At 33.2% G+C, this 20,854-nt stretch overlaps 2 protein-coding genes and 1 pseudogene across 6 annotated transcripts; all 3 read left to right on the forward strand.

Moving 5' to 3' along the window:
* Nucleotides 1-446: 446 nt before the first annotated feature.
* Nucleotides 447-5,341, forward strand: LOC123890868 (annotated as a pseudogene).
* A 144-nt stretch (nucleotides 5,342-5,485) lies between these two features.
* On the forward strand, nucleotides 5,486-14,908 carry LOC123890867 (sugar transporter ERD6-like 5). Of its 5 annotated transcripts, none has more exons than XM_045940586.1 (18): nucleotides 5,486-5,831; nucleotides 5,926-5,988; nucleotides 6,090-6,179; nucleotides 6,284-6,343; nucleotides 6,626-6,691; nucleotides 6,774-6,839; nucleotides 6,978-7,053; nucleotides 7,141-7,205; nucleotides 7,489-7,581; nucleotides 7,710-7,790; nucleotides 7,868-7,952; nucleotides 8,190-8,233; nucleotides 8,348-8,410; nucleotides 8,492-8,551; nucleotides 8,643-8,696; nucleotides 9,023-9,082; nucleotides 9,166-9,280; nucleotides 9,366-10,013. In XM_045940586.1, exons 1-18 carry the CDS (start codon nucleotides 5,700-5,702, stop codon nucleotides 9,494-9,496), a joined length of 1,404 nt encoding a protein of 467 aa, XP_045796542.1. In that variant the 5' UTR covers nucleotides 5,486-5,699; the 3' UTR covers nucleotides 9,497-10,013. The 5 variants fall into 5 exon arrangements, 3 of the variants coding, with proteins under 3 accessions (XP_045796542.1, XP_045796540.1, XP_045796541.1); XM_045940584.1 differs by lacking the exon at nucleotides 9,366-10,013 and adding an exon at nucleotides 14,210-14,908 and having other exon boundaries at nucleotides 5,563-5,831; XM_045940585.1 differs by lacking the exons at nucleotides 5,486-5,831; nucleotides 5,926-5,988; nucleotides 6,090-6,179; ... (13 more) ...; nucleotides 9,166-9,280; nucleotides 9,366-10,013 and adding exons at nucleotides 10,101-10,877; nucleotides 10,960-11,022; nucleotides 11,234-11,323; ... (13 more) ...; nucleotides 14,004-14,118; nucleotides 14,210-14,908.
* A 2,103-nt stretch (nucleotides 14,909-17,011) lies between these two features.
* On the forward strand, nucleotides 17,012-18,841 carry LOC123890869 (protein FANTASTIC FOUR 1-like). Its single transcript, XM_045940588.1, has one exon. The coding sequence runs from the start codon at nucleotides 17,154-17,156 to the stop codon at nucleotides 17,910-17,912; it is 759 nt and encodes a 252-aa protein (XP_045796544.1). The 5' UTR covers nucleotides 17,012-17,153; the 3' UTR covers nucleotides 17,913-18,841.
* Nucleotides 18,842-20,854: the final 2,013 nt, after the last annotated feature.

The raw sequence follows: 20,854 nt of genomic DNA on the forward strand, positions 1-20,854 counted from the left end.
TGGTATATATTATCTGTCTTTCTATATCATAGTAGAGGTATTCTTCTATAACACAAACGTAAAAAATTAAATAAAAAATAAAATTGTCACATCAATCAATATCAATTTAATTATTTTATCTTTAACTTTTAATCTTGATTGTGAATGTGCCTAAACTAAATTTATTTAGGCTTGTGTCTATAGTAGAATTTTTCATCATAGTATTTCTGATGTGAAACTTCATATGAATATAGCTCCAAGTTTTTTCACCGTAAATTTGTGCGCACACACTTGAAAAAAATTTAAATATAAAATAATTTAATCACACCATTTCATTATCTTTATATTAAGTTTGTGTGTCCGCTAACATTTAGGTTTGTACTTAAGCAGTAATAATTAAAATCAAATAAAAATATAAAGTAACCACCGGCACGTGACCGGTGACACTTGTTCTCACCTCCACCGGTCGCTATCTTTCAGCCAAAATAAAAATGGTGCACCATCGTTGTGGTCTCTACGGAGAGAGCGCACCGTGAAAATTAATGGCTTCAAGAAGGTGCCATGATTGATTCCTCCTCCCATCGCACATTCGCACCAATTGAAAGGATTTCAAATTTCGTCATTTTATTCATCATTATCAATTTTTGTTCTTTTTTGGATTCTATTGCCGATTTTTTCAACTTGCAGGTGGGGTATTCATCCCCTGCTCAATCTGGAATCATGGATGACCTCAATCTTGACGTAGCTGAGGTCTCAACTTTCTTTGAAAACAACCTAAGTAACTGCACATAAGTGCTTATCATATAATTATAAGTGTTTATGTATAATCTATTTATATAACAAAAGATAAAAAAAAAAGTAAAATTGTTTTGCAAACAAGTTACAGTATAAGCTGTTTCTTAAGCTACACTGCAGAGTTCATGGAAATAAGTTGATATGCAAATGTCATAAGCTGTTTCCATAAGCTCTCCCAAACTGTGTCACAAGTGCTTATCTATCGGATTAGTTCAACAAAGCCAATCCAAACTGGTTATATATCTATTACTGGCTTCGATTGACTACGAGTGAGTCTACCTCAAACCTGTTGAATTTATGCAGTATTCAGTTTTTGGTTCAATACTGACGATTGGAGCAATGATTGGAGCCATTGTAAGTGGTAGTTTAGCAGATTATGCAGGTCGCCGAGTTGTAAGTTTCTTCAATTATGTGTGTATTTCTCAAAATTTGACTAGAATTGATATTAATTGAATGCTTTATGTTATAGGCCATGGGGTTCTCCGAGCTTTGCTGCCTCTTGGGATGGCTTGCTATAGTTTTCTCGAAGGTTTACTATTTCTTACTTTCTTTGTCTCCCATTCCCAAGTTCTCTTTGTTGCTTACATTCTGGTCGCATGCATCCTAAGACTTAACATAAGTACATAACTATATTTTAAGGAGGGAGAAAAAACCTGCATGAAATGAGCTTAATGCATGCGTGGATTTAATTTACTTATTAATCTTTTATGCAAGATTCCAAGCAAAATTTCTTTAAAAGACTACTCAGATTATCAGTTCAATGACCTTATCCACAAGATTCAGTAGTTGATATTTGATGATTGGTTTTTCTTGTTTGAAGGTTGCTTGGTGGCTTTATGTTGGAAGACTATTGTTAGGATGTGGAATGGGAATTCTATCTTATGTGGTACTAATTGTTATGATTCTCAGTTTCTCATAATTACAGTTTAAATGATATTCATGGATAATTCCCTTTGCATTTTAGGTACCAGTTTATATAGCTGAAATAACAACCAAGGATCTTCGAGGGGGATTCACTGCAATTCATCATGTAAATCAAGAACACTCTATTATATGGTATGAAGTTTCAATATCATACTACTCTTTTTGTGTATGACTTACCACCTATGCTTTACATATGATACATATAGGCTTATTTTAAATCCTTATTTGGTATGATCTTGACAGCTAATGATTTGTTTTGGGGTATCATTAACTTATCTTATTGGAGCATATTTGAATTGGAGGGTTTTGGCTCTAATAGGTAAAAATGATTTTTTGGGTTTTCTTTTTACAAAAATAAACTTAAATGTCTTTGCATCAACTTAGCTTTTTCTTTATTTATTTCAGGAACTATTCCTTGTCTTGCACAGCTTCTGAGCCTATCCTTTATTCCGAGTCTCCTAGGTGGCTGGTGAGTTGTTCACAAGATGCTATAAGTTTATTGCTTGGACTAGTTGTTTTGGATAACATTCAAACAAGCAACTAATTTTTTTCATAATTTTTGTCAAATAGTTGGAGTCAAAACTTGTCATTAGAAAAATACAGACACTGTACACAACACCAATATTGACAATACATATAGGCACTGTTAATAATTTGAGAAAATAGAAGTTATTGCATGTAATCACAAGTGTCAGTGTCGGACACACCTTCAATATAAAGTATCAGTGCTACATTCACAAATATTTGATTAGTTGCAATATTCTGCAGGCAAAGGTTGGTTGCTGGGAAAGGAGTAAATCTGCTTTACAGCACCTTAGGGGAAAGAATGCTGATGTTTCTGAAGAGGCCACTGAAATTAGAGTATACAATGAGCGTTTTTTCGTTGTAGTCTTGATTTTTCAGTTATAATAACACTAGGAAGCAAGAAAAGACAAAGGAAGAAACCAAATGTATCAGTATATTATCTTATGAATTGTACTTTTATTTGTAGGATTTTATAGAAGCCTTTCAGCAGCAAACAGAAGACAGTATCATGGGATTATTTCAATTGCAGTATTTGAAGTCACTTACAGTCAGATTTCTAGTCTCATTACATGCATCTTATCTTAAAATTTTGCAGATTTTTATGGTATTTAGTTACATTGTAGGTGGGAGTTGGCCTGATAATATTACAACAGTTTGGAGGAATTAATGGCATTACTTTTTATTCAAGTTCTATATTTGTCTCTGCTGGTACGTGCAATTTTCATTCATGCAGGTGTCAGATGTCCGACATTGACACGATTCAATTGTTCTATTTTCAAATTATTGTCTGTTTCGGTGTGTCTGTACTTCATAGCATATGCCATTTAAAGAAGGGATTGCAGTAACATTAGTTCATAATATGATTCTCATGAAAGTGAAAATTCTTATCCATCACAGGGTTTTCCAAAAGTATTGGAACAGTAGCATTGGTTATTATTCAGGTTCTTAATTCTCCTCATATAATTTATTTGTTGATGTCTTCTTAATAATGAGTAAGAAGAGTTAGACGCCAATTTTGACGAGTCTTCATTCCTGAGTTTCTTAACAATTTTCACTCATTTCTGTTTTCATAGATACCAATGTCAGCTTTGGGAGTAATTTTGATGGATAAATCTGGAAGAATACCACTTTTACTGGTAAAAAAGGGTTGCACTTTTGTGCGTTTCCTATTCATTCTATTCTGTAAATTCTGAATCCAAAATGTTTTCATTTATACAGATCTCTGCATCAGGAACATGCTTAGGATGCGTCTTTGCATCCCTCTCATTCTTTTTGCAGGTTTTCTGAACAAAATCTGTTATGTTAGGTTGTTTTTCACATTAGTCCTTTCTAAATCAATAGATTGTTTCACTTGCAATATACAGGACTCACATAAGTGGATGGAATTCAGTCCCATTCTGGCACTCGTCGGTGTACTAGTTATGATCTGTCTGATCCTTTCTATTAGATTTTTTAGGTCTAACTCTTCGTACGAAAAGGATTTATAAGGTGAAGTTTGTCCTTTATAAACATTTTTTAGGACGTATCTATTTCAATTGCGGGACTTGAGTTATACTTTAACTGTTTTTTCACCAAACTTAATATTTGTGGTCATAAAATAGATTTTGTTTAAGAAAACCGCGATGCCTGATTATTATTCATTTTCACCGTTTAGTTATGATAATAACCAGGTATTTATTGGATCTTTCTCACTTGGCATGGGAGGAATACCCTGGGTTATAATGTCTGAGGTACTATTCTCCTTCCATGCCTATGAAAATTTTGATCATTATAAGTAGTACTCATCTTGACTAGATAATCATTTTTTTTACCAGATATTTCCCATAAATGTGAAGGGTTCTGCTGGAAGCTTTGTAACATTTGTTCACTGGTTGTGTACTTGTGTTCTTGGATTGTATCATATGCTTTTAACTTCCTCATGACTTGGAATTCTGCAGGTGGTTCCCATTTACTCTAGAATTAGTCGGGAATGGTTATTTAGTGTAGAATAAGTTCATTATTAAATTGTTATTTTTGGGCAGAAACTTTCGTGATATTCTCTAGCATATGTGGCCTCACCATTCTATTTGTAGCAAAACTAGTACCAGAGACCAAGGGGCGTACTCTCGAAGAAGTTCAAGCGTCTCTTAACAGAATATCCAACAGAGATTTGAATTTGGCATGACCATGTTAACAGAATTGCATGCATAATAAATCCAAGATGGTGCATAAAGGTTCTGGAAATAAGCTTCACTGTTCTATTCGTAGCAAAGCTATTTTCTGAGACCAAGGGGCATACACTAGAAGAAATTCAAGCTTTGTTGAATTCAAATTCAATTCAACAAAGAGATGAATTCCATGTACCAAAAACCCAGTAAGAAGTTTTCAAAAATGGTTGATTGATTGTAAATGAAGGTTTCATGAAACATCATTGACCATAAAATGATGGAAAAAGCATGAACGAGATAATCTTAAGTGTTTGGGCACACAATTTAGGCACACTCACAAATAAAAAAAACTAAAAATAAAATAGTCACATCAATTAATGTTACTTTAATCCCTTTCTATTTAATTTTTTTAGTTTAATGTGAGTGTGCCTAAGAAATATTTATTTAGGCTTGTGGCCATATAAGTATTTCTCAATAAGTAACATTGCATTTGGGAAGTCTCCGTAATTATTGTATTGTATTGTACTAGTCTGTTATTTACACTTTTTGTTTTGACAGAATGCGATTTAGAAATACATGTAGATTTGATTCTCTGATATTGTACTCAACTAGTTCTACCTTGTGTAGCTTATTTTGGATTTTTGTTGTATAAAATATCATTTCAATAACTTTATTGAAGAAGTAACGGGCAAAATAATATCAAGTCTCCTCTCATCTAATTTCTCCTCCACAAATTTTGATAGCATGTGCTAAGCATGGTACAGTATATATTATCTGTCATTCTATATGATATTTCTGATGTGAAACTTCATGAATATAGTTCCAATTTTTTTCACTGTGGATGAATATGTGATCTCTCTTGGATAAAATATTTCATAGATATATAAAAAAAAACTAAAAAATCCTTAGGAAAAAGAAATGAGATTAATTTCCATGCACCGTAAAAAGTTTTATAATGTCATTATATCACATTAATTCATGTGTGTGACTTAATAGTCGTTATGATAAAAGTCAAATATTTCTAATGATCCGAAGACTATGATTGATGTGTAATTTTTTTTACATTGTGTGTCAGTGCATATAAATTAAATCAAAATGACATGAAAGAGTGAAGACCCCATACGTGGCAGTGGGACAGGGTTACTGCATCATCATTCCTCACATTTAAGATAATATACAAACATAGAAGAAGAGTGAAGACAGCTTCAGAGTTATTTATGATAACAATAGAACACCTTCACAACAAAACTAAGGCACAACTCGTACACTCTATTCTTAAAGCTTCTGTGTAGCTTATTTGTTGCTTCTGAGTTCTGACTGTAGATTGCCATGGACTCTAAAAGAAAATTTTCAACTCGTCTACTTTCTTCTATTCGCGAAGAAGCTAGATCAGTACCAACTAGAGTTCTTATACTTACCACCCTTGTTGCTGTCTCTGGTTCTTATGTTTTTGGCTCTGCTGTAAGTTCCCACTTACATTTTTTTTCTTATTATGAAATTCATCATATATATCAGAATTCAATTTAGAATGACAATTATGACTCTCATCTTGCAGGTGGGGTATTCATCCCCTGCTCAATCTGGAATCATGGATGACCTTAATCTTGATGTAGCTGAGGTTTGAACCGAAGTTTTTTTTGAATGTTTGAATCATATAAACGCTTCTTTATCTAATTTGCCTTCATTTCTCTCTAAGTCAAACTAGTTGAATTTATGCAGTATTCACTTTTTGGTTCAATATTGACAATTGGAGCAATGGTTGGAGCCATTGTAAGTGGTAGTTTAGCAGATTATGCAGGTCGCCGAGTTGTAAGTTTCTTCAATTCCCTGCGTATTTCTCAAAATTTGTCTCCAATTAATATTAATTGAATGCTTTTTGTCTTATATATCGTTCTTTCAATTTTGTGTTATAGGCCATGGGGTTCTCCGAGCTTTGCTGCATCTTGGGATGGCTTGCTATAGTTTTCTCGAAGGTTTACTATTTCTTACTTTCTCTGTCTCCATTCCCAAGTTCTCTTAGTTGCTTACATTATGGTAGCATGCATCCTAAGACTTAACTATATTTCAAGGAAGGGAAAAAACCTGCATGGAATGAGCTTAATGCATGTGTTGATTTAATTTACTTATTAATCTTTTTTGCAAGATTCCAAGCAAAATTTCTTTAAAAGCAACTGGCTACTCAGATTATCAGTTCAATGACCTTATCCACAAGGTTCAGTAGTTGATATTTGATGGTTGGTTTTTCTTGTTTGAAGGTTTCTTGGTGGCTTTATGTTGGAAGACTATTGTTAGGATGTGGAATGGGAATTCTATCTTATGTGGTACTAATTTTTTTGATTCTCAGTTTCTAATAATTACAGTTTAACTGATATTCATGGATAATTAATTTCCTTACCATTTTAGGTACCAGTTTATATAGCTGAAATAACAACCAAGGATCTTCGAGGGGGATTCACTGCAATTCATCAGGTAAAGCAAGAACACTACTATTATATGTTATGAAGTTACAAGATCATACTACTCTTTTTGTTTGTGACTTACCACCTATGTTTTACCTATGATACATATAGGCTTATTTTAAATCCTTATTTGGTATGATCTTGACAGCTAATGATTTGTTTTGGGGTATCATTGACTTATCTTATTGGAGCATACTTGAATTGGAGGGTCTTGGCTCTAATAGGTAAAAATGTTCTTTCTGACTTTCTTTTACAAAAAGAAATTTAAAAGTCTTTGCATCAACTTAGCCAGTTTTCTTTCTTTATTTCAGGAACTATTCCTTGTCTTGCACAGCTTTTGAGTCTATCCTTTATTCCCGAGTCTCCTAGGTGGCTGGTGAGTTGTTCACAAGATGCTATAAGTTTATTGCTTGGACTAGTTGTGTTGGATAACATTCAAACAAGCAACTAAATTTTTACATATTTTTTGTCAAATAGTTGGAGCCAAAACTTGTCACCAGAAAAATACAGACACCAGACACAACACCAATATTGACATGTAGACATTGTTAACAATTTGAGAAAATAGAAATGATTGCATGTAATCACAAGTGTCAGTGTCGTGTTGGTGTCGGACACACAAAGGTTGCAAATAACTGATAAGTTGCAATATTCTACAGGCAAAGGTTGGTCGCTGGGAAAGGAGTCAATCTGCTTTACAGCGCCTTAGGGGAAAGAATGCTGATGTTTCTGAAGAGGCCACTGAAATTAGAGTATATAATGAGCATTTCTTCGTTATAATGTTGATCTTTCAGTTATAATCTAACTAGGAAGCAAGAAAAGAAAAAGGAAGAAACCATAAGGTCTTAACATATTTTATACACTGGTGTGCTTTTTGTAGGATTTTACAGAAGCCTTTCAGCAGCAAACAGAAGACAGCATCATGGGATTATTTCAATTGCAGTATTTGAAGTCACTTACAGTCAGATTTCTAGGCAAATTTAATGCATCTTATCTTAAATTTTTGCAGATTCTTATGGTATTTTGTTACATTGTTAGGTGGCAGTTGGCCTGATAGTATTACAACAGTTTGGAGGGGTTAATGGCATTGCTTTTTATGCAAGTTCTATATTTGTCTCTGCTGGTACGTGCAGGTTTCGTTCATGCTTCTATCACATGCCCTATGTAGCATTGACACTTCAAATTGAAGGTGTGTCAGATGTCCGACATCGACACAATTCAATTATTCTATTTTCTCAAATTATTGCTGGTATCAGCGTGTCAGTGCTTCATAGGATATGCCATATTTAAATAAGGCGATTACTTTAACATAGATTTATAATATGATTCTCATGAAAGTGAAAATTCATATCCATCACAGGGTTTTCAAAAAGTATTGGAACAGTAGCAATGGTTATTGTTCAGGTTCTTAATTCTCCTCGTATAATTTATTTGTTGATGTCTTCTTAATAATGAATAAGATGAGATAGATATCTTGACAATTCTCTTGAAACTATTCACTCATTTCTGTTTTCATAGATACCAATGACAGCTTTGGGAGTAATTTTGATGGATAAATCTGGAAGACGACCACTTTTACTGGTAAAAAACGATTGAGCTTTTTTGCGTTTCCTATTCATTCTATTTTGTAAATTCTGAATCAGAATGTTTTCATTTATACAGATCTCTGCATCAGGAACATGCTTAGGATGCGTCCTTGCATCCCTCTCGTTCTTTTTGCAGGTTCTCTCTTAACAACAAAATCTGTTATGTTAGGTTGTTTTTCATATTAGTCTTATCTAAATCAATAGATTGTTTCACTTGCAAAATACAGGACTCACATAAATGGACGGAATTCAGTCCCATTTTGGCACTCGTCGGTGTACTGGTAATGATCTATCTGATCCTTTCTATTAGATTTTTATATGGGGTCTAACTCATCTCACAAAAACGATTTTTAAGGTGAATTGTATCCTTTATAAACTTTTTTCAAGACTTAATGTATTTTAGTCATGGCACTTGTATCCTTTATAAACTTTTTTCAAGACTTAATGTATTTTACTCATGGCACTTGAGTTATACCGTCACTGTTTCTTAACCAACCTTAATATTTGAATTCATGAAATAGATTGGTTTAAGAAAACCGCGACACCTGTAAGGTTAAAGAGTATATGATACTACAGATTTTCACCATTTAGTTATGATCATAACCAGGTATTTACAGGATCTTTCTCACTCGGCATGGGAGGAATACCCTGGGTTATAATGTCTGAGGTACTATGCTCCTTCCAAGCCTATGAAAATTTTGATCATAATAAGTAGGACTCATCTTGACTAGATAATCATTTTTTTACCAGATATTTCCCATAAATGTGAAGGGTTCTGCTGGAAGCTTTGTAACATTTGTTCACTGGTTGTGTTCTTGGATTGTATCATATACTTTTAACTTCCTCATGACTTGGAATTCTGCAGGTAGGTTCCCATTTACTCTAGAATAAGTCGGGAATGGTTATTTAGTGTAGAATAAGTTCATTATTAATTCGTTATTTTTGGGCAGGAACTTTCTTGATCTTCTCTAGCATATGTGGCCTCACTATTCTATTTGTAGCAAAACTAGTACCAGAGACCAAGGGGCGTACACTCGAAGAAGTTCAAGCGTCTCTGAATCCATATCCAACAAATATATGAATTTAGCATGACCATGTTAACAGAATTGCATGCATAATAAATCCAAGATGGTGCAAAAAGGTTCTGGAAACAAGCTTCACTGTTCTATATGTAGCAAAACACTAGAAGAAATTCAAGCTTATTCAACAAAGAGATGAATTCCATGTACAAAAACCCAGTAAGATGTTTTCAAAAATGGCAGATTGATTGTAAATAAAGGTTTCCTTCCCTAAAAAAAGACGGGAAAGCAGGAAAATTGGATTTGGCAAGTCTCACAGTCAATTATTGTTTTGTAATAGTCTGTTATTTACACTTTGTTTTGACAGAATGCGATTTAGAAATAGGTGTTTATACCAAAACATCTTCAGTTTTTTTTCAGAAATTTTATTTGGAGGATGATATTGGTAAGTTACTATTACATGTAGATTTGAATCTCTGATATTGTACTCTAGTTCTTACACTGTGTACCTTATTTTGGATTTTTGTTGTATTATTTTTCATTTCAATAACTCTATTGAAGAAGCCACCGACATAATAATATCTAGTGTCCTCTCATCTAATTTCTCCTCCACAAATTTTGATAGCATGTGCTAAATATGAGTATAGTTCCAAAACATTTCACATGTCATTCAGTCATTCTATATCATATTTCACATGTGAAACTTGAGTATAGTTCCAAAACATTTCACAGTAGATGAATATGTGATCTGTCTGGATGAAAATTTTCATAATTAAAAAAAAAACTAAAAAATCTTTAGCAAAAAGAATTTAGTTTAATTTTTATGCACCGTCTTTGTAAAAAAATTTACACTGTTAGCACATCACATTCAATCACGTGTCTGACTTAGAATTGGTTATTATAAAAGTCAAATATTTCTAATGATCTGAATGATTGATAGTGTAAAAATTCTTTGCACCGTCTATCACTGTATGTGTGTTTGGGTGAATCTTTGAAAAACATAATATTGAATTTGCAAGTATGATATTATGATGTTGATTTATTCTTACTGCAAAGATTCCATCTATATCCTACATCATGAACTAACACATTGTTGTATAGGGTGGTAGTGGGACAGAACACATGGAAGACTGAAGGACCCATCTTCGGAGTTCTTAACATTTTCTTCGGCTATTATTTATGATAACAACCGAACACATCACATTCATGTTTTTCTTTTATTGATTCCTTTTCATATAATTCTGTAATAATAAAACTTAAGCCACAACTCCTACACTTGCGTAATTCTTGTTTCTGAGTTCTGATATTGCCATGGACACTGAAAGAAAAATGTCAACTCCTCTACTTTCTTCTGTTGGCGATGAAGCTAGTTCGGTACCAACTAGAATTCTTATACTTACCACCCTTGTTGCTGTTTTTGGTTCTTATGTTTTTGGATCTGCTGTAAGTTCTCATTTGATTTACAAAGTATATGATATGTATCTGAATTCATTTTAGAATGAACACTCTCATTCTCATCTTGCAGATCGGGTATTCATCCCCTGCTCAATCTGGAATCATGGATGATCTCAATCTTGATGTAGCTGAGGTTTGAAATTTCTTTGAAAACAACTTAACTAACTGCTTATAGCATAAACTCTTATCATAGAAGTGCTTATGTATAAGCTATTTATATAACAAAAGTATAATACAAAGTAAAAATTGTTTTCAAACAAACTATAAGTTGTTTTCATAAGATACTTACTGGCTTCAATAGACTTTGAGTGAGTCTAAGTTACAAACTAGTTGAGTTTATGCAGTATTCACTTTTTGGTTCAATAATGACAATTGGAGCAATGATTGGAGCCATTGTAAGTGGTAGTTTGGCAGATTATGCTGGTCGTCGAGTTGTAAGTTTCTCCAATTCATTGTATATTTTCTCAAAACGTGACTACAATTCATATTGATTGAATACTTCTTGTCTTATTTATTGTTCTTTCAATTTGATGTTATAGGCTATGGGGTTCTCTGAGTTATGTTGCATCTTGGGATGGCTTGCCATAGCATTCTCAAAGGTTTACTCTCTATCTCCATTCCCATATTCTCTTAAAACTTAACTACATTTGAAGGAAGGGGAAAAAACCCGAGTTTAATGTAGGGATCAAACCACGTATCTCTTTCATAATACTTCTTCAAAGTCTCAACTCATACCACTAAGCTATACCTTCGGAGATTTAGTTTACTTATTAATCTTTTTTGCAAGATTCCAAGAAAAATTTCTTTAAAAGCAATTGACTACTCAGATTTATCAGTAATTGATATTTGATGATTGGTTTTTGTTTGAAGGTTGCTTGGTGGCTTTATGTTGGAAGACTATTGGTAGGATGTGGAATGGGAATTCTATCTTATGTGGTACTAATTGTTTTGATTCTTATTTTCTCATAGTTAAAGTTCAAATGATATTCATTCACTCCAAGGAAATACAAATGGATATTTACCTTTCCATTTTAGGTACCAGTTTATATAGCTGAAATAACAACCAAGGATCTTCGAGGGGGGTTCACAGCAATTCACCAGGTAAAGCAATACTATTATCGATACCTATATTTATATGTTTTACATATGACACATATAGGCTTACTTAAAATCCTTATTTGGTATGAATTATGATCTTGACAGCTAATGATTTGTTTTGGAATATCATTAACTTATCTTATTGGAGCATACTTGAATTGGAGGCTTTTGGCTGTAATAGGTAAAACTGTTCTTTCTGGTTTTCTTTTTACAAAAAGAAATTTGTAAGTCTTTGCACGCATCAACTTAGCTTTTTCTTTATTTATTTCAGGAACTCTTCCTTGTCTTGCACAGCTTCTGAGTCTATCCTTTATTCCTGAGTCTCCTAGGTGGCTGGTGAGTTGTTCACAAGCTGCTATAGGTTTATTGCTTGGATTATTTGCGTTGGACAACATTCAAACAAGCAACTAAACTTTTTCAGAATTTTTGTCAAAACGCCTTCAATATATAGTATCGGTGCTACATTCACAAATAAGTGATAAGTTGCAATGTTCTGCAGGCAAAGGTTGGTCGATGGGAAAGGAGTCAGTCTACCTTACAGCGCCTTAGGGGAAGGAATGCTGATGTTTCTCAAGAGGCCACTGAAATTAGAGTATAATAAGCGTTTGTCAATTATAGTGTTGATTTTTCGGTTATAATCAAACTAGGAAGCAAGAAAAGAAAAAGGAAGAAACCATAAGGTCTTAACATATTTTATACACCTATGGTGTACTTTTTGTAGGATTTTACAGAAACTTTTCAGCAGCAAACAGAAGACAGCATTATTGGATTATTTCAATTGCAGTATTTGAAGTCACTTACAGTCAGATTTCTAATCTCGTTTCATGCATCTTACCTTAAAATTTTGAAGATTCTGACGGTATTTAGTTACATTGTCAGGTGGGAGCTGGCCTGATAATATTACAACAGTTTGGAGGAGTTAATGGCATTTATTTTTATGCAAGTTCTATATTTGTCTCCGCTGGTACGTGCATGTTTCTTTTAAGCTTCTATCATATGACCTATGTACCATTGACACTACACATTGAAGGCATATCAGATGTCCGACATTTACACGATTCAATTGTTCTATTTTCTCAAATTATTGCTTGCTTCCGCGTGTCGGTGCTTCATAGTTCATAGCATATGCCATTTGAACAAGGAAATTACAATAACATTATATTTATAATATGATTCTCATGAAGTGAAAATTCTTGTCAATCACAGGGTTTTCCAAAAGTATTGGAACAATTGCAATGGTTATTGTTCAGGTTCTTAATTCTCCTCATATAATTTATTTGTTGATGTCTTTTTAAAAATGAATAAGATGAGATAGATGCCAATCTTGATGAGTCTTCATTCTTGAGTCTCTTCACACTATTCACTTATTTCTGTTTTCATAGATACCAATGACAGCTTTGGGAGTAATTCTGATGGATAAGTCCGGAAGACGACCACTTTTACTGGTAAAAACCGGCTGAGCTTTTGTGCGTTTCCTATTCATTCTACTATGTAAATTCTGAATCCATAATGTTTTCATTTATACAGATCTCTGCATCAGGAACATGCTTAGGATGTGTCCTTGCATCACTCTCATTCTTTTTGGAGGTTCTCTCTGAACAACAAAATCTGTTCTGTTAGGTTGTTTTTCACATTAGTCATTTCTAAACAATTGATTGTTTCACTTGCAATATACAGGACTCGCATAGATGGACGGAATTCAGTCCCATTCTTGCACTCGTCGGTGTACTAGTATTGATCTGTCTGAACCTTTCTATTAAATTTTTATATTAGGTCTAACTCATCTTACAAAAAGGATTTATAAGGTGAAGCGTGTCCGTATATGATAATATTCATTTTCACCATTTAGTTATGAACTTATGATAATAATCAGGTATATACAGGATCTTTCTCACTCGGCATGGGAGGAATACCTTGGGTTATAATGTCTGAGGTACTATGCTCGTTCCATGCGTATGAAATTTTTGATCATTATAAGTAGTACTCATCTTGACTAGATAATCACTTTTTTACCAGATATTTCCCATAAATGTAAAGGGTTCTGCTGGAAGCTTTGTAACATTTGTTCACTGGTTGTGTTCTTGGATTGTATCATATGCTTTTAACTTCCTCATGACTTGGAGTTCAACAGGTAGGTCATTAAGTGTTGAATAAGTTCATTTCAAATACAAAAAATGTAGAATAAGTTCATTATTAATTATTTATGTGTTATTTTTGGGCAGGAACTTTCTTGATATTCTCTAGCATATGTGGCTTCACCATTCTATTTGTAGCAAAACTAGTACCAGAGACCAAGGGGCGTACTCTCGAAGAAGTTCAAGCGTCTCTTAACAAAATATCCAACAAAGAAGATTTGAATTTGGAATGACCGTGTTTCAACAGAATTGCATTCATAATAAATCCAAGATGTTGCATAAAAGTTCTGGAAACAAGTTCTGAATGAAGGAAATAACAATCAACAAGTCTCTTTGTTGGTGACTGGTGTGACTATGCATTGCATTGCATTGCATTCTATTCTATTCAATGTTAGTATCTCTTTATGGGATTTACTTTTTGCCATCCAGCAGTTTCTCACGCGCCTTACATATTCCCCATTTTACCCTTCCGCTACTTAAGTAGCGGACGTTATAAAGGTAGAGTGTTTTGGGGTATCCGCTACCTAAGTAGCGAACGGGAATATTTTGATAAATTCGTAGGGCGCGCGAGAAAATGAGTAGGGTGGCAAAAATAAATCTTTTTATTTATATCTTTGTTGGTTCGAGTCTGGCCTACAATGATCTATAGGTTAAACAGACCAATCCACAGCCAATAACAAAATAAATAAAATTTTTTATTTGTAAAAGGAAATAAAGAGATCAATATTATATAGAAATTTTTTTTTTTTTTTGAAAAGCTATTAAAATTTACTATATTGTTGATAATTTTATGTTGTAAGTTATTATAGCTACAAATGAGTTGTATCTAACTAGTTATGAACTCCACTTTTTAGATCTTACCATAACAATAAAGTTGGATAGAAATTTTATGGTTTAAGTGGTGCTCAGCTCACAACCACAATAATCATTTTCTAAAATGCCCGTGAACTTACCTGCTGGAAGGAAATCCCAATTATTTTCCATTTATTGTTGTCATTTTTTTTTTAAAACTTGGTATCCGGCCTTAGGACCGACTAATCCAAGGAGACCAATCCCACCGCCCACTTGCGGGGGCCCCATTTAAAGCCAGAGTTTTGTTTGCTCCGTATGAACTTAGCCCACCAAAATTGGCACCAGTGGGAATCGAACCTGAGACTTTGAGAGGAGCATATTCCAAGGGCCCAAGTCAACACCACTCGACCAACCCCAAGTGGGTTCATTTATTGTTGTCATTGATATATATATATATATTATAGTCAAATCAGATTAGCACGACAATATTCTCATTAAAAACAATATTAGCACGAGAATATACAAATTTCCATTTTTTTTCCTTTTCCAAGTAGTCTACCTATTGACTAGTATTTCAATTTTTTAATGTGAAATAAGTGGATGTACTGGTTTAAATATTGATCCATACATATTATATATAATGTCGTTAAATTCACGGGACAAAAACAATAAACTCTATCTAAACTAGTGTTTATCACTAGAGAAATTCTAATATAAATTATCTCTACAAATAGTCTATTGTGGACGGGTATTTAATTTTCTTTTTAAATTTTAATGACGCCATACATTATTGTTTAGAAGTATAAATTAGTGATATTTTCATTTTATGATTAAGTAATAACTTAATTTCTTTTGGTTATGTGAGAAAAGGAACAAAATGAATAACTAAATTTTTGAAAAAGGATACGCACATGACATAACTTCATTAAATGTAATAAGATGGTCAGAACTATTAGCTTCTAATTTAGCGAGAATATAGGCACATGAATTCCTCTAACCTCTCTCGAAGAATATGATGAATAGAAATAGTCCAATCTTTAGCAAAATAGTTCCAGACGAGTTTCAAGAGATTTGCATAGTGATGAAACCTTGTAATGTCTTTCATCACCAATTCTACCACATGAAGAGAGAGTCAGAGTAACACATAAACTTTCTATAATTTGTCTCCTAGCACAACTTTATACCAATCATTAGAGTTTGAATCTCAACGTCTAGGATATCCGAGATCACGACCAAGTTGAAAACTTCCATCGTGCTTACAAATTAGTCCACCATGACTCGTCTTTCGTCAGTTTGTACTCATCCCCAAGCTACCAACTCACCATCCATGGAGTATGAATGTGGCCAAAGAATCATTACCAAAAGCCTGGTGAGCCAGATGAAGTTGAAAATATGGATGCAATCGTCAAATGTATATTTGATTGGATGTTGTCAAACACTAACTTGTTTTTTGTACATCAAATGTTTCACATAATCAAAGGTGTAAGAATCTCAATATCGCTCACTATTTTGTGGATTACCTTACCTATATTATCCATATCCAAACGAGAACAAGGAAACTGGATTCTGGATACCACAATTACTCTTCTTTTTTTTTTTTTTCCTTCCGGTCAAGTAATATAGTGACTAAATATTTTAACCTTAAAAGAAATAAGTGAGTTGTTCATATTCGAACCTGACCCAATACAATGTTTCTAATAATTGATAAAATCTCCTAATAACAAAATAAACCAAAAAAAATCTCCTAATAACAATATTTATTTGTTCTTAAAAAAAAAACAATATTTATTTTTTCAACCAAAAAACAAAAAAAAAATGTTTTACGCACGATAATTATATGCTGAAAATAGTCAGATTTTATCAAAATCACGCATAACAAGAGTTAAGAGATAAAGACAAAAAACTGTAAAAAAAAAGAGATGGATTAAACTCATGTCTCATACTGCAGTGCTACATTAGAGAGAGGTTAATGTTATTGTTAAATTTTAACCCATATAGAAGTAAAACTGATTAGCAACAAAAAATGCTAATTAAAGGAAAAAGTCATAGTATTAATCCAACGTGGGACCCACCACCGTTTACTCATTCATTCATCCAGCTCATCATCTCCATTGCCACCCCATCATCATCATCTCTAACTACATAACACCATTCTTCTCTTCTTTTCTATTTTCCATATATCTCAAACACATAAAAAAATAAATAAAAAAAAACTCTGTCATGTTTTTAAATTTCAACAATGACAGATTCAACTACTCTTTTTTTGTATTATCCTATTTCTATTATTCTTTCTTTTTCTCTTTCTTTTATTTTTCCTTCTCTTATTAACTTGTTCAAGAAAAATCTTCACTCTGTTTCTGGTTTGGCGATCGTAACCGCCGATAACAGAATTGATCCGGTTCCGATGTCGAATTCGAAGCCGGATATTACGGAAATTACTATTCCGCCGCGGATCGGATTTGTCTCCGGAGATTGTACTGAAAGTCTTGGATTCGAGAGTTGTGATGAGAGGAGAATTAATGATGATGATGGAATGAATGTGAATTGTGATGAGAATGAGAATGATGAGATTTGGAGGAGGAAGATGATGATGAAGAAAGCTGAAAGTAGAGGAAATTGGATGAGATCGTTTCCACCGCCGTTAACGTCATTGAATCGGAATGGTAAACCTAGTTTTTATCTTCGGCCGGTGAGGAAAGATGGAAGGTTGGAATTAACGGAAGTTAGAATTCATCGACCGGATATTCTTCATGCTTCTCGACATGATGGACGGTTGACATTGCATCTGATACCAGATCCAGATCAAGAAGAAGAAGATGATGAAGAAGATGAACAACAAGAGGAACTTGAGGAAGAAGAAGAAGAAGAAGAAGAAGAAAATAGAGGAATTCGAATGGTAGTTGGAAACAGTAACGAAGGGTTAAAGAGGTGTCACGAAATGGTGAATCGTGTTCATGGAAATCATCACCTTCAAATGTGTGGAATAAGCATTGTGTGAGAATTTATGAAGTACACGTGGCGTTCGTGTTTGCAATTTTCTATTTCTTCTACATTTTCATTCATTCACACAATCACAAGCTTAAAAATGAAAGTGACAAGGTAGGATTAACATGTGAATAAATTAAACTCTAGTCTTTCTTAAATATAAAAGAAAGTTTCGTCGTCAATAAAAATCAATGTATCTGGTTAAATTTAAATTGGATATATTAATATATCAGATACATGAATTTTTGTCGACTTAACTTAATCTTATATTTAAGATCGGAATGAGTATTATTCGGCTACTAGCTAACCCATTGGAGGAGGAGATGAAAAAGGTTTGATGCTAGCTAGCTGTATGAGCTTGTGTTGTGTGTTGTGTGTTGTGCATGCCCAACCAACCACAAAAGAAATAAAAGATGCGGTGTTGTTTGCTTGTTTGGAAAAGGACAGGAACAGAAAGTGGAGGCAAAAAGGAAATGCAACAAAAGAGGAGAGGGACAGAGATAGTAGAGGTGGTGAGGTTATATGAACAAGCTATAATTTGAGTGTTTTCTACTACTCTGTTTATTAATTACCAAATTTTGATCAAGTATTGTTATATTAGAGAGGAAACAAAATTAATTGAACATATTAGGCTATGTTTCCTTTTGTTAATTTACTTTAGCATCTAAATTGGTGAACCTCTTTTAGGTTGATTAAGTGATTCTTACCATGCCATCTCATTTTTTAACAACTCATTCATTTTTTTAACTCTCAAAAACTTAAAATGGGAATCACAATTTATCTCACATTTATAGTATTTTCTTCCACCCATCAAAAAATTCTCTTTTAACACTTGTTCAAATCATAAGGTCCATTGTAAATGTCAATATTGTTAGGCATATTGTTAGATGGAACATTTTTAATGTGTTTTTGAATCTATGTTATGACAAAAAGAAAGAACTTCAAAAATCTATTAATGTTAAGAAGTGAATTTTTTTTTTAACCTTTCAATTCTTAGAGAACACTTAGTAATCTAAAGTGTTTATAAATAAAGACAAAATAATTCTTTCATGTAAAAATTCAACTTGAATTCTCTTAAATGATTGTCTTATGGCGAAGTTCATTAATCACTTGAATTTAATGTCTTGAGATGACTTTTTTTCCTTTTGTTTTTTGGTATTAACCTTATGATTTTCAGGGGAAGGCTCTGGTAATTGATAGTTCGGCCGCGAGATAAATTAAGTCTGATAATAATCATTTCCACCACCAATCGATATGAGTTCTCTAAAATAAGGAATTCATTAAACACTGATTTATTTTATTGATTGATTGGAGCATGTTAAATGTGATATAATTAAACTTGTCAACTTTTAATATTGTGGAAAAAGAAAGAAAAAAAAAAACTGAGAGAGGAGATCCACTCAAAATGATCGGTCATTCTCAGACCGAAGGGATTAATCATAGACAACACTAGTGGGCTTATAAAAAAAAGGCTTAAATGCAGTTTTACCCCTCCTATTTTGAAAAAATCGGAATTTTACCCCTCTAATTCACTAAAACGATAATTAATCTCTCTATGTAACTCCAAATTTAGTGGAGTTTGATTCTGTGGAAAGTTAACTCGATTACGGCCATTTTGGTACCAATTTAGTGAATTATTGATCAAAATTGAGTTACCAAAATTGAGGTACCAATTTGCTTATGAGCCTCAACTTCAAAGCTTCGTACAGAACTCAATTTTGATCAATAATTCACCAAACTGCTACAAAAATGATCGTAATCGAGTTAACTTTTCACATAATCAAACTCCACTAAATTTGGAGTTACATAGAGAGAGATTAATTACCGTTTTAGTGAAATAGAGGGGTAAAATTCCGATTTTTTCAAAATAGGGGGTAAAACTGCATTTAAGCCAAAAGACAACACTAGTGGATACTACTAATTTAATTTGTATCATGGTTAAAAAAATGAGATGGTCAATTTTGATGATGATTGGTTAATTATGTATGTTTGAATGTGGCATTTTCTGAAACAATAATTGAATTTTGTGAGGTCATTTGATGTGTGCGTATTAATCAATTTTCAAAAATAATTTGAGAGGGACATATTCAAATTATTAAGATGGATGGTTGGCTGCAAGAAAATGTACTTTCAAATATCAGAAATTGACAAACACGGTGTCAAGAAAAACAACTAATCAATACAATAAAAAAAAGGAATCAATCAATATAGCGACCAAAGAAACAACACTCAAGAATTTGATGACGACTGTTAAAGCCTAGTTGTATGTATCTCTCACTTGGTTCGGAAAGTTTCACACACTTTTCCTTCATCCCAACAATTACACCATGACTTTTCAAAGAACCTCATTTTTCTTCTTCTACATTGTCCTTTGTGTATGTTTTCTTCTTTCAAGTTGAGACAGTTTGTTTTGGCTCAGAAATTTACTCTGAGGAATATTTCTTTTAATAAATGTATTAAACTCAAATCAAAGACTCGCAATTTTATGGAGATAAGTGAAAAAAATGTTCGTCAGACAATGACATTTTGCCTGAATTCATGTCAAAGACAGCGCTTGATGGTTGAGGTATATTTACAAACACTAAGACCTTTAAGTTAATATATATCATTTGAGGTGGGTGAGAGGTTTCGAATAATGCATATCTTCATAAATGATGGTGTGTGGGTTACATAATCTAAAATGTGAGGTATTGTGTCCAGTATGAAACAATTGCCATTCAAACCTAATTAACAGAGTCCTTTGATGGTTTGAGGTCAATATTTTTGCAATTGTGTGTAGTTGCCATAGTTCCTTTTTGTAGTATAACCGAGTACATAGGATTCTCACGTATAAAACTAATGTTCTTAATCGAACTCAAAGACTCATAATGATTATGGCAGATTGGTTGAAGAAGTGCTCCTCAGCTAGTGACGTTTGACCAAAGGGTACGTAGAAGATGTCACTTGATAGTGGTG

The sequence above is a fragment of the Trifolium pratense genome, linkage group LG6 (genome assembly GCF_020283565.1).
Source record: "Trifolium pratense cultivar HEN17-A07 linkage group LG6, ARS_RC_1.1, whole genome shotgun sequence".
Classification (NCBI taxonomy): Eukaryota; Viridiplantae; Streptophyta; class Magnoliopsida; order Fabales; family Fabaceae; genus Trifolium; species Trifolium pratense.

Excerpts from the sequence above, each read along its gene's own strand:
- LOC123890869 (XM_045940588.1), top strand. The coding sequence starts at position 17,154 with ATGACAGATTCAACTACTCTTTTTTTGTATTATCCTATTTCTATTATT.
- LOC123890867 (XM_045940584.1), top strand. The coding sequence starts at position 5,700 with ATGGACTCTAAAAGAAAATTTTCAACTCGTCTACTTTCTTCTATTCGC. Across the intron at positions 5,989-6,089 it reads TTAATCTTGATGTAGCTGAG|TATTCACTTTTTGGTTCAAT; the intron begins GTTTGAACCGAA and ends GAATTTATGCAG. Across the intron at positions 7,953-8,189 it reads TTCTATATTTGTCTCTGCTG|GGTTTTCAAAAAGTATTGGA; the intron begins GTACGTGCAGGT and ends TATCCATCACAG.